Source organism: Coregonus clupeaformis, chromosome 17, assembly GCF_020615455.1.
Source record: "Coregonus clupeaformis isolate EN_2021a chromosome 17, ASM2061545v1, whole genome shotgun sequence".
Lineage (NCBI taxonomy): Eukaryota > Metazoa > Chordata > Actinopteri > Salmoniformes > Salmonidae > Coregonus > Coregonus clupeaformis.
Genome location: NC_059208.1, coordinates 1,469,463 through 1,483,921, shown reverse-complemented (window position 1 = coordinate 1,483,921; position 14,459 = coordinate 1,469,463). Strand labels below are relative to the sequence as shown.

At 41.5% G+C, this 14,459-nt stretch overlaps 1 protein-coding gene across 1 annotated transcript; it reads right to left on the bottom strand.

Moving 5' to 3' along the window:
• Positions 1 to 2,023: 2,023 nt before the first annotated feature.
• LOC121543212 lies at positions 2,024 to 14,180 on the bottom strand. Its single transcript, XM_041852946.1, has 7 exons — positions 13,990 to 14,180; positions 6,646 to 6,785; positions 6,211 to 6,336; positions 5,738 to 5,756; positions 5,351 to 5,416; positions 2,654 to 2,777; positions 2,024 to 2,386 (listed from the first exon to the last, which is right to left on the bottom strand). The coding sequence occupies exons 1-7, from the start codon at positions 14,030 to 14,032 to the stop codon at positions 2,266 to 2,268; spliced, it is 639 nt and encodes a 212-aa protein (XP_041708880.1). The 5' UTR covers positions 14,033 to 14,180; the 3' UTR covers positions 2,024 to 2,265.
• Between the last annotated feature and the right edge of the window lie 279 nt (positions 14,181 to 14,459).

Sequence of the window (14,459 nt, the reverse complement as noted above, 5' to 3'; positions counted from 1 at the left end):
GATACCAGGAGCAGATATACTGTAGACAATAGTTATACATTAGGAGTTAGGAAGTCAAATAAAATGCAGACGATAAGCATCTGGTTGGAAAAAAAAAAATAGTAGCTTGTAGCTTGAGTAGCTGTGAGCCATGAGACAAAAGAAGTGATGAAATCCCCACTACAGAAAGTAGTCTTTGTGCTGACCGGATGTTTCTTTTCAATTGGTATTCCCCTAGCCCAGATGCAGGCTGCTCATTAATCAACATTATGCCTAGAAGCCCCCCTCTTGGCATGACAAATCAGCTGTGAAGCAATGGACAGTGGAAAATGAGGCACTACTGAGGGAAGAACAGAGGCCAAGAAAAACCCCACAGAAACATGAGTTAATGGTTTAATGTTTTAATACAAGCTGTTGAACAAGGTTATAAAGCAAAGAGACCCGGATATATCACACATGATTATTAATTAAACACATTTAACAATAAGGAAGAAAACTAAAATATGTAATTTAAGACTGTTGATATAGACATGTTGTAATAATTGATATACACTATCTCAGAGTAACAATGTTGTATAGCCTGCCTGTCAGTGGGTTAGTTCAACCACAGTACATTTTTTATCATTTAGAAGACGCTCTTATCCAGAGCGACTTTCAGGAGCAATTAAGGTAAAGTGCTTGCTCAAGGGCACATGAACAGATTTTTCACCTATTCAGCTCAGGGATTCAAACCAGCGACCTTTCAGTTACTGGCCCAATGCTCTTAAGCGGTAGGCTACTTGCCACAGTATTAAGAACAGATGAAATAATACAGTACTGTATGCCTTTTAATCAATAATGTAGGCACTATCAGCACTGAAATATGACATATTCCATTGGCTATCATTGGTCACTTCTCATTGATCACATTGAATTTCAAATATATTTTACAGTATATACTGTAATAATTCATATACATATAGACTGCTATAAATCATTATATTTCAATATATTGTGTATTCTAAGATAATTTCATATAAAATACATTGAACTAGTCTATTCTCTTCATAATAAGCATTTCCATTAAGTGAACATGGGAACATGGCCCTCTGACAACCTAGGTGCCATTTTGCCCATATTGCTTATATTTCCTCTACAAACCTTAGGGGTCAGGGGCTAGCTAGGGTATAGTGCCAAGGGGTAGGACTTGGGGGATTTGCAAGGGCGTGCCAGAGGGGAAGGCAGGAGAGGAGTTATATCTGTTGTACCATTACACTACCAAGTCAGAGGGAACAGCCTAAGGAATAGAGTGAAAGGGAATGGTGTCTATGTACACCGCTCACTGGGAGTGGATGGAGAGGTGTGAATGTGGTATACAATGTGTAAGTGTGTGCTTCTGGGCCAAGACACTCATTGAAAGAGTCTAAGCTTCCACAGGAAAAAAACGACTGCCATCTTTTAAAAAGTAACAGAAATACTTAAAAACATTCAATTCATAATAGACTGGTATGTGTGGGTAAGGACAAGATTTGGGAGAAGTTTCTGCAGTGTAACCCGTCACTGTACACTCCCTGGTGTAGCTGTAATAAGAGTTTCCCAGCTTCCACAGCGGGTTAGCTTATTCTCTTTAGTGTATGGGGTCATTCAGATGTCTACTTCCCTCCACCATTATAATAATATATAGATATGTAATAAATAATGAAATATATATAAGTGATAGGTTCTATAATCTGAGTAATAGTAATAATAGATGAGCTATTACTCAGTAAATTCAATCACATTGCAATAGAATGTGTCATATAGAAATATATTATTATATTTATATTATATATTGTATAATAACAACTCTACAAGTAGCCAGAAAATAATCAATGAAACATAAACCCCTCCCAGCAATAGCAGAGTACAATTTACCATACAGACAGTGTAACACTTCTCTTTTTTGTGTGACAAAGTCTACTGGAACAGCTAGCATGTTAGCTGTTCCTGTAGACTTCCAGTCATTGCGCTAACGCTAGTTAGCATTGGCTCGCAAAACTACCTCTAACTTCCTTCATACTGGACGTAGAAACATAAAAATGGTATCCACAATTTCATCTGACTCTGGGGAGTTGCCAAAATCCCAAACTATCCCTTTAAGTGAACAAGTTGGCCGGGTGAGAACCTACTCTCATTTGCCATGAAAGCGAACCCAAAGCAAACAAACCACTTTCCCTCCTCTCCTATAACCTCTACATCTTGTTCTCTCTCCCTCCTCTTTCCCTCCTCTCTCTCTTTCCCTCCTCCCCTTCACCCCCTGGTCCCTTCTCACACGATGACTGTTGCCTGCTGGTTCACAGTGGAGTACTTGACATTGAGAGCAGGAGCAGGGTCAGGAGAGGGTTCTCTAGTGCTCCCATTCACCCAACGTCCAACAGACACGCACACTCTAGAAAAGACAGCAAAACTCCACTCAGATACATACTATCAAAATACTATGTTATTGAAAATATACAGTACATCATCAATATAGTCATATATATAAAACTCTTCTTCTCAGCACAACAATAGAACATCAAAACCTTGAATCCCATCATACATCGTCCAATCATCTTAATTAAAAGTATTCAACAGACTTTCTTCACTATCTCCTGAATGAACACTCCAACCCTGAGTTCCACAGTTACAGTACATCCCCTCTGATGAAGATGCTTACCGGTAAATGTGGATCTTGTAGCGAATGAGGAGAACCAGGATGATGATGACAGCAGCTGATATCCCAAAGGAAAGCCCAAATGTTATCCCTGATACACACCAATCACCAAAACATATATTGTGCTCTGTTGAAGAGGAGGAGAGGGAGGGTAGATCAGCATCAAACACACAGACACATTTTATTTTCTCTAATTGTATACATTGTTCTTTTTACCAGTATGTTTTGGAATTTCAAGTCCTGTAATGTTATTGTATGGAAGGTGTTAAATAAAACAGTTTATAATTACAGTGTTACTACAGTATAAAGGAGGAAGCTAATGATAGGCTTTAGATCAGTAGTCTTAACACAGTCTTGTGGCTCACAGATGATCCGGGTACAAACCCAGTCTCCCACATGAGCATTCAGATAACACCCAAATCCATAACAGAACGAGAGATTTGACTATCGGTGTTGATATACAGTGCATTCGTAAAGTATTCAGACCCCTTCCCTTTTTCCACAGTGTTACGTTACAGTCTTATTCTAAAATGGATTAAATTAATGTTTTCCCTCATCAATCTACACACAATACAGCTGGCCGCCCGGCCAAACTGAGCAATCGAGGGAGAAGGGCCTTGGTCAGGGAGGTGACCAAGAACCTGACGGTCACTCTGACAGAGCTCCAGAGTTCCTCTGTGGAGATGGGAGAACCTTCCAGAAGGACAACCATCTCTGCAGCACTCCACTAATCAGGTCTTTAAGGTAGTGGCCAGACGGGAGCCACTCCTCAGTAAAAGGCACATGACAGCCCGCTTGGAGTTTGCCAAAAGACACCTAAAGACTCAGACCATGAGAAACAAGATTCTCTGGTCTGATGAATCCAAGATTGAACTCTTTGGCCTGAATGCCAAGCGTCACGTCTTGAGGAAACCTGGCACCATCCCTACGGTGAAGCATGGTGGTGGCAGCCTCATGCTGTGGGGATGTTTTTCAGCGGCACGAACTGGGAGACTAGTCAGGATCGAGGGAAAGATGAAAGGAGCAAAGTACAGAGAGATCCTGGATGAAAACCTGCTCCAGAGCACTCAAGACCTCAGACTGGGGCAAAGGTTCACCTTCCAACAGGACAACGACCCTAAGCACACAGCCAAGACAACGCAGGGGTGGCTTCGGGACAAGTCTCTGAATGTCCTTGAGTGGCACGGCCAGAGCCCGGACTTGAACCCGATCAAACATCTCTGGAGAGACCCGAAAATAGCTGTGCAGCGACGCTCCTCATCCAACCTGACAGAGCTTGAGAGGATCTGCAGAGAAGAATGGGAGAAACTCCTCAAATACAGGTGTGCCAAGCTTGTAGCGTCATACCCAAAAAGACTTGAGGCTGTAATCGCTGCCAAAGGTGCATCAACAAAGTACTGAGTAAAGGGTCTGAATACTTATGTAAATGTGATATTTTCGTTTTTATTTCTGTGAGAAATTTGCACCAAAAATTTAAAAATGTTTTTGCTTGTCATTATGGGTTATTGTGTGTAGATTGATGAGGGGAAAAAACTATTTAATACATTTTAGAATAAGGCTGTAACGTAACAAAATGTGGAAAAAGTTTGAATACTTTCCAAATGCACTGTACAATCTGAGTTGGTTTAGCCTGAGTGCCTCTCCACATTCATCTCCTCCACAGGCCTGTTAGGCAGGGCAGCAGTGGAGCATGTCAGTCAATTCAAGTCAAGTTTATACAATCCATCTTCATTGTACTACTTCACTAAACTACTTTGACAGATTGCTGAATATAGACATATGACATTTGAAATGTCTTTATTCTTTTGGAACTTTTGTGAGTAATGTTTACTGTTAATTTTTGTATTGTTTATTTCACTTTTGTTTATTATCTATTTCACTTGCTTTGGCAATGTAAACATATGTTTCCCATGCCAATAAAGCCCTTAAATTCAATTGAAATTGAATTGAGAGAGCGAATGAACATGGGGACATAGCTAGGGTAAAAAGTAGGAGGGGTAAGTTGACAGAATCAATTACATTTGCTGTGAAGTTCCCTGAAATCCAAAATGGTAGTAATTCAGAAGTCATATAGAGGTCTCGGTCTTCCTGTCTTGACTCATCGTGGTAGACATATACACGGAGTGTACAAAACATTCAGAACACCTTCCAAATATTGCTCTCTGAACAGCCTCAATTCGTCGTGCCATGGACTCTACAAGGTATCAAAAGCATTCTAAAGGGATGCTGGCCCATGTTGAATCCCACAGTCGTGTCAAGTTGGCTGGATGTCCTTTGGGTGATGGACCATTCTTGATACACACGGGCAACTGTTGAGCGTGAAAACCCCAGCAGTGTTGCAGTTCTTGACACAAACCGGTGTACCTGGCACCTATTACCATACCCCGTTCAATCCTTTTTTCTAGCCCATTGACCCTCTGAATGGCACACATACACAACCAATGTCTCAAATCTTAAAAATCCTTCTTTAACCTGTCTCCTCCCCTTCATCTACACTGATTGAAGTGGATTTATCAAGTGACATCAATAAGGGATCACAGCTTTCACCAGGTTTCACCTGGTCAGTCTATGTCATGGAAAGAGCAGGTGTCCTTAATGTTTTGTACACTCACTGTAGACATTGCTTCTCAGGACTGGGTGCCTAAGTGCCTAAAACACATCCTGATTCCAACTATGACTTCATATTTATCACTCTCTCACCTGGCCTGACAGCCTTGATGTGGTCAGGGTTAGGGGAGGGTCTGCTATGTTCCATGGTGCAGTTACCTAAGAAACACAAAGGGGATGATCAGATATGCCTGCTGTAGTAAATATACGGCCCCTCTCTTCCAATACACAACAGAAACAGGACATAACTTGTGCAGCAGCTTTGGTATGATATAGTAAACCCATGCTCCACCCCTGTATGACGCTTTTCAGTTCCTGTGTGGTTTTCTTTGAGTTCCTGTGTTATATCTGTATTCAGTTACTGTTAAAAGAAGTTTGTAGATTGATGAATGGAAACCACAGCGTGTTTGTGTGTGCGTGCGTCTCTGTGTATGTGCGTGTGATCTTGTTGTTTTCAGTTGGAGGTGGGGTTATACTCACATTCTACTTTATTCACCACCTGAAAGACAACAGAGAGGAGGTGACAATAAGACACCATGAGGTGATGTAGTGGAGACTAGACCTTTACAAGTCCAGCCATGCATTGATGTAGTCTAGACCTGACAATAAGACACCATGAAGTGATGTAGTGGAGACTAGACCTTTACAAGTCCAGTCATGCATTGATCCATTGCCATCACTTTCATGTTATATGCTCCCCTTTCTTTCTGAATGTACATTTACATCATTTAGCAGACGGTCTTCTCCAGAGCGACTTACAGGAGCCATTAGGGTTAAGTGCCTTGCTCAAGGGCACTTCGACAGACTTTTCACCTAGTCGGCTAGGGGAGTTGAACCAGCGACCTTTCGGTAACTGGCCCAACGCTCTTAACCGCTAGGCTACCTGCCTCTCACATGCATGGAGAAGAGGTGATAACCAAATTAAATGACAACATTAGTACTTCATACAGTACCTGAGGCTTTACACAGTCCACTGTGTACTTCAGGGTACCCAGACAGACAGTGGTAGTGATGGACTGTCTGGTCACACCCAGGACCTGATCTGAGTTTGTTTCACCTTTAAAGGTCAGCGTGGATCCCTAAACAAACACAGAGAGTTTCTCCTGGTCAGTAACAACATGGTCCCTAATGATGACAGATGCACTAGTCTTCTGAACAGGGTTGGGGTTTAAATCAAATTGAAATCAGTAAATTCAGGAAGTAAACTAAAAATCAAAATCAATAATTGAAAAAGGGCATCTATTTTCAATGAAAAAGGAGAAGCTATTGATGTCAAAACTTCAATTTTGGGATTTTAAATTCAAATCACTTCCTGAATTGACTGATTTCAATTAAAGTTGACCCCAACCCTGCTTCTGAATGATTAGGTGATTTCTGATGTCACTCACATTTGGATACGCCCACTCTGTCTCACAACTGATTGAAGGTGGGGGCTCTGAGAGGTGATAGGTTGTTGTACCGTTGGGATATTGAGTAACATTACAGCCAATGGTATGGGCGTTGGCACAGCTAACCATCTGAAACACCACTGTGAAAAAAAGGGACATAGGATGGTTTCTATGATCCTGTTCATATAGTCTCTTTCGCAATAACATGGCATTCAGGCTTCTGGTCTCTCCTACTATGTACTCTCCTACTGGGACCACATTTCTGGTGGGGAGGCTGATCAAAAAAAGTAATTTCTATGCAAATCCTATGTAGTTTGTAGACTATGTTAGAGGCTGTCCACAGTGGCAACAGGGATTATACCATTCAGATACCAGGAAATGTAGACTAGGCTACCACGTCCTGTTAGGAGCACAGCTGGCAGATAATTCTTCACAGTCAGTTTGGCTTTCTAATATCATGTTCCGCCTAACAAAACATGGAAAACTGGCTTCACATACAGAAGACAGGGATATATGTTATACTAATGTGAAACCAGTATGAGAGTTTTATTTTGGCAGTCAATAGGCTACACATGTATTGTGGGAAGTATTTTGACTGGCTCTTGTAGCAAGGTGTTTTAGTCTCATTCAGGTTGTAAGGATGTAACATGTGTAGGTGTAAACAAGGCATCAGCTACTCTTCCTGTGGTCCATTCACATTAAGGACACATCACTAAATAAACAAACAAAATAAAACAGAACATTACATCACCACACCACTACATATCCACAGCACAAAATGTACAATTCCACCACACAACAATATTAAAATGTACGTGTGTGTAGAGTGTGTGTGCTAGCGTGTGAGTGTACATGTGTCTCTTCACAGTCCGCAATTTTCCTTAAGGGTTAGTTTTATCCGTTTTTTTCAATCTTATTTTACTGCTTTCATGAGTTACTTGATGTGGAATTGAGTTCCATGTAGTCATGGCTTTATGTAGTACTGTGCATTTCCCAGAGTCTGTTCTGGACTTGGGGACTGTGAAGAGACCCCTGGTGGCATGTCTTGTGGGGTATGCATGGGTGTCTGAACTGTGTGCTAGTCGTTAGAACAGACAGCTCGTTAACATGTCAATCCCTCTCACAAAGACAAGTAGTGATGCAGTAAATCTCTCCTCTACTTTAAATCAGGAGTGATTGACATGCATGTGATAGATTCATTTGTATTTTAAGAATAATGACTAAAGGATTTCACCCCAAATACAGTATAAATGTGTGAACGGTGTTAGAGTTATAATGTAGTGTCAACCCACTAACAGAGGAGGAGGAGTTAGAAACTGCTGAGAAAGCATTCCAGGGTGAAGGGGACTGAGAAGCTGTTTAAAGGTGGGCGGAGCAAAGTGCCTTTGTGTGTCAGGGGGTATAAAGGCTGTATATGTATTTTTTGGCGGCAGAGCTCTCCATGATTAAAACATACAGATCATTCTTGTTGGTTGCGGACCTTCGTTTAATTCATGATTAAACCAGAGCCTTACACCCTCTGGGAATTATTCAAAGCATTAAGTTTGATTAATTAGAGATAGAAATTCTCGTGACAGCATGTCATTGACGTTAGCTCTCTGTGTACATTTACGGGCCAGCTGTGCTGCTCTGTTCTGGGCCAACTGTAATTAGCATATGTCCCTCTTTGTGGCACTTAACCATATGACTGGGTAGTAGTCCAGGTGCGACAAAACTAGGGCCTGTAGGACTTGTTTTGTTGATAGCCTTATTACAGACAGACCTCTCCTCATTTTAGCTACCATTTCATCAATATGTTTTGACCATGACAGTTTACAATCCAGGGTTACACCAAGCAGCTTGGTCTCCTCAACTTACTAAATTTTCACATTATTCATTACCAGATTTAGTTGAGATTAAGCGTTTAGTGAATGGTTTGTCTCAAATACAATGCTTTTAGTTTTTAAATATTTATTACTAGCTTCTTACTTGTCACCCAATATATAACTGTCTGCAGCTCTTTGTTAAGTATTGCAGGGATTTCACTTGCTGTGGTAGCTGAAGTGTATAATGTTGAGCCATCGGCATACATAGATACATGGGCTTTACTCAGTACGGTGGCAGGTCATTAGTGAAGATTGAAAAAAAGAAGGGGCCTAGACAACTTCCCTGGGGAATGCCCGAATCTACCTGGATTATGTTGGAGTGGCTTCCATTAAAGAACACCCTCTGTGTTCTGTTAGACCGGTAACTCTCGACACACAATATAGCAGGGGATATACAGTGAGGGAAAAAAGTATTTGATCCCCTGCTGATTTTGTACGTTTGCCCACTGACAAAGACATGATCAGTCTATAATTTTAATGGTAGGTTTATTTGAACAGTGAGAGACAGAATAACAACAAAAAAATCCAGAAAAACGCATGTCAAAAATGTTATAAATTGATTTGCATTTTAATGAGGGAAATAAGTATTTAACCCCTCTGCAAAATATGACTTAGTACTTGGTGGCAAAACCCTTGTTGGCAATCACAGAGGTCAGACATTTCTTGTAGTTAGCCACCAGGTTTGCACACATCTCAGGAGGGATTTTGTTCCACTCCTCTTTGCAGATCTTCTCCAAGTCATTAAGGTTTCGAGGCTGACGTTTGGCAACTCGAACCTTCAGCTCCCTCCACAGATTTTCTATGGGATTAAGGTCTGGAGACTGGCTAGGCCACTCCAGGACCTTAATGTGCTTCTTCTTGAGCCACTCCTTTGTTGCCTTGGCCGTGTGTTTTGGGTCATTGTCATGCTGGAATACCCATACACAACCTATTTTCAATGCCCTGGCTGAGGGAAGGAGGTTCTCACCCTAGATTTGACGGTACATGGCCCTGTCCATTGTCCCTTTGATGCAGTGAAGTTGTCCTGTCCCCTTAGCAGAAAAACACCCCCAAAGCATAATGTTTCCACCTCCATGTTTGAAGGTGGGGATGGTGTTCTTGGGGTCATAGGCAGCATTCCTCCTCCTCCAAACACGGCGAGTTGAGTTGATGCCAAAGAGCTCCATTTTGGTCTCATCTGACCACAACACTTCATTGGCAAACTTCAGACGGCCCTGTATACAGTGGGGGAAAAAAGTATTTAGTCAGCCACCAATTGTGCAAGTTCTCCCACTTAAAAAGATGAGAGAGGCCTGTAATTTTCATCATAGGTACACGTCAACTATGACAGACAAATTGAGAGAGAAAAAATCCAGAAAATCACATTGTAGGATTTTTAATGAATTTATTTGCAAATTATGGTGGAAAATAAGTATTTGGTCACCTACAAACAAGCAAGATCTCTGGCTCTCACAGACCTGTAACTTCTTCTTTAAGAGGCTCCTCTGTCCTCCACTCGTTACCTGTATTAATGGCACCTGTTTGAACTTGTTATCAGTATAAAAGACACTTGTCCACAACCTCAAACAGTCACACTCCAAACTCCACTATGGCCAAGACCAAAGAGCTGTCAAAGGACACCAGAAACAAAATTGTAGACCTGCACCAGGCTGGGAAGACTGAATCTGCAATAGGTAAGCAGCTTGGTTTGAAGAAATCAACTGTGGGAGCAATTATTAGGAAATGGAAGACATACAAGACCACTGATAATCTCCCTCGATCTGGGGCTCCACGCAAGATCCTACCCCGTGGGGTCAAAATGATCACAAGAACGGTGAGCAAAAATCCCAGAACCACACAGGGGGACCTAGTGAATGACCTGCAGAGAGCTGGGACCAAAGTAACAAAGCCTACCATCAGTAACACACTACGCCGCCAGGGACTCAAATCCTGCAGTGCCAGACGTGTCCCCCTGCTTAAGCCAGTACATGTCCAGGCCCGTCTGAAGTTTGCTAGAGTGCATTTGGATGATCCAGAAGAGGATTGGGAGAATGTCATATGGTCAAATGAAACCAAAATATAACTTTTTGGTAAAAACTCAACTCTTTGAATGCTGAGTTGCATCCAAAGAACACCATACCTACTGTGAAGCATGGGGGTGGAAACATCATGCTTTGGGGCTGTTTTTCTGCAAAAGGACCAGGACGACTGATCCGTGTAAAGGAAAGAATGAATGGGGCCATGTATCGTGAGATTTTGAGTGAAAACCTCCTTCCATCAGCAAGGGCATTGAAGATGAAACGTTGCTGGGTCTTTCAGCATGACAATGATCCCAAACACACCGCCCGGGCAACGAAGGAGTGGCTTCGTAAGAAGCATTTCAAGGTCCTGGAGTGGCCTAGCCAGTCTCCAGATCTCAACCCCATAGAAAATCTTTGGAGGGAGTTGAAAGTCCGTGTTGCCCAGCGACAGCCCCAAAACATTACATTACATTTACATTTACGTCATTTAGCAGACGCTCTTATCCAGAGCGACTTACAAATTGGTGCATTCACCCTATAGCCAGTGGGATAACCACTTTACTTTTTTTTTTTTTGGGGGGGTAGAAGGATTACTTTATCCTATCCCAGGTATTCCTTAAAGAGGTGGGGTTTCAAATGTCTCCGGAAGGTGGTGAGTGACTCCGCTGTCCTGGCGTCGTGAGGGAGCTTGTTCCACCATTGGGGTGGAACAAGCAAGCAAACAAGCAAACATCACTGCTCTAGAGGAGATCTGCATGGAGGAATGGGCCAAAATACCAGCAACAGTGTGTGAAAACCTTGTGAAGACTTACAGAAAACGTTTGACCTGTGTCATTGCCAACAAAGGGTATATAACAAAGTATTGAGAAACTTTTGTTATTGACCAAATACTTATTTTCCACCATAATTTGCAAATAAATTCATTAAAAATCCTACAATGTGATTTTCTGGATTTTTTTTCTCATTTTGTCTGTCATAGTTGACGTGTACCTATGATGAAAATTACAGGCCTCTCTCATCTTTTTAAGTGGGAGAACTTGCACAATTGGTGGCTGACTAAATACTTTTTTCCCCACTGTATGTGCTTTCTTGAGCAGGGGGACCTTGCGGGCGCTGCAGGATTTCAGTACTTCACGGCGTAATGTGTTTCCAATTGTTTTCTTGGTGACTATGGTCCCAGCCTTGAGATCATTGACAAGATCCTCCCGTGTAGTTCTGGTCTGATTCCCCACCGTTCTCATTATCATTGCAACTCCACAAGGTGAGATCTTGCATGGAGCCCCAGGCCGAGGGAGATTGACAGTTCTTTTGTGTTTCTTCCATTTGCGAATAATCGCACCAACTGTTGTCACCTTCTCACCAAGCTGCTTGGCGATGGTCTTGTAGCCATTCCAGCCTTGTGTAGGTCTACAATCTTGTCCCTGACATCCTTGGAGAGCTCTTTGGTCTTGGCCATGGTGGAGAGTTTGGAATCTGATTGATTGATTGCTTCTGTGGACAGGTGTCTTTTATACAGGTAACAAGCTGAGATTAGGAGCACTCCCTTTAAGAGTGTGCTCCTAATCTCAGCTCGTTACCTGTATAAAAGACAACTGGGAGCCAGAAATCTTTCTGATTGAGAGGGGGTCAAATACTTATTTCCCTCATTAAAATGCAAATCAATTTATAACATTTTTGACATGCATTTTTCTGGACTTCTTTGTTGTTATTCTGTCTCTCACTGTTCAAATAAACCTACCATTAAAATTATAGACTGATCATTTCTTTGTCAGTGGGCAAACGTACAAAATCAGCAGGGGTTCAAATACTTTTTTCCTTCACTGTAAAGCATTAACACAAAAACAATTTCCAGCAGCAGATTATGTAGTGGTGCATGGGTAAAATCAATGGGGAAGCCAAGCCAGGAAAAAAACAACAACCTTTGATTTAGAACCACTGAGAATTACCGCAAGGTGAAAGGAAAACAGGAGCTGTCTCCACTATTCCAGCACCATTTCAACTTCAACATCATCAAATCACCTATGCTTAGTTTAAAACAGTGACAACTAACAGATACCAAAAATGATTTAGTCAAATCAACGTAAGCCAAATATGATGTGGCTGTCCATGGTACCGATTTGTGTTTGTGTGTGTGTGCGTGAAAGTACAAATAACATGTTGACTCACCCTTCTTTTAGAGAAGCACCAATGACATCCTCCTCTCTTTCATGTTGCCGAAACGGTCTATGACTCAGTCATACGTACTGTTTCTGTTGTCCTAGAATACCTGGCTAAAATGCTTGCTCGCTTGCCTAACTTCCTTTCATGGGCAACGATGCGCCAGGCCAGCTAGTTAACATTAGCCCACTACATCTAGCTACATATTGAACTTCCATCCTCTCAGGCCAGGGGCACAATGTATGAATTAATGGTTGGATCAGAATCACCATTATAAACATTGGCCAGTACGGAGAATTAACTAAAACCACAAGTCCAAATCCCTATCTCCATTCATGGCTAATTTAAGAAAGGGACGATTTTAGCTAGCTAGTTAGCCACCGGAGGACAACGACACAACAATTCAAGTTTTCTGTAAATGACGTTTGCCTTTTGATGTGATGTGATTGGTGTGAAGCCAAATCCAAACTGGCTTCCCTAGAACGCCAGGACCATTCACAGTCGAGCTTGCACAGTTTCAACTCTGATTGGCTGTTATTTTATTCATTTTTTATCAAGGGAAGTCAAATGCTTGCTGGCTTCCCTTGCATTCAATGCTACAGCGGCAACAATATCATTCTCTTTTTGACTAGACAGCATTAGATAGATGGGCTACACATACTGAGGGTGCTGTTTCGCTCGCTCGGATGCTTTCTCAGGTGAGATACATTCAGCAGGAAAATTATGAAACACAGAGGGACTAAATATATAAAATAATGTATGTTATTATTTGTAGTTTTTTGGGTAAGCCTGGCTTCTCTTGGCATTAATGAGTACATGCCACTGACTATGATTGATCATGTCAAAAGCTGCACTGAAATCTAACAAAACAGCTCCCACAAGGTTCTTATTATCAATTTATTTCAGCCAATCATCAGTCATTTATGTAAGGGTTGTACATGTTGAGTTCCCCTCCCTATAAGCATGCTGAAAGTCAGTTGTTAATTTGTAGGCTACAAGCCCTTAATTGTGCAACTCCATAACCCAACACAGGTCTACACAGTAAATAGTTTAAGGCTACTTTATTAACACTGTCTTTGTAAATGAACAATCTTAGCTTCAAAATATGGTTAAAACATACATCTATGAATTTGAGTTACATGTATACAGTCCAATACCTCAGCAAACAGCAAATGCTGTTTGGTTGAAAAAAAGAATTAATGATTGCGACTATAAAACTTGCAGGTAGTTAGGTCACAGTGCGCCATTTAACTTAATACGTTTTAAGAGTTCCTGAACAGTTCCTGAAAAGGTTAGGGTAGGGCATGTAGCCTATAACTTACCATGCGCATATAAGGTTGACACCATCACGCCAGAAGGAATCATTTTAGTCGCGATATAAACCGAAGACCGACTTTGTTTATTTCAGAAGTTGCAAATAAACGTCTAATCACTGCGTTCTGCTACGAGTGAACTGCTACGAGTGAAGCGCTTTCTTGTGTGCTCTTTAGTATGGATTTTGTGCTGCGCTATCCCCGCCTGTCGTGCACCCTCAGTAAATTATGTAGCTGTCAGGCGTGTCTATTTTTTTTTATGGCGACGGAAATGATATGAGATCATATTGTCAAGCAGACAGTAGATAACGAAGGAAAGTTGCACGTCATGTTTCAGATTATTGGTGTAGTTATATTTAACAACACAGTAAGAACATTAGTAACTAACTTGAACCAGTATTAGTCTTCTTTCATTCAAATGTACATGCACTTTATTTACAGTTACAGTAAGTAATGACTTGCTATACTACTACTACTGC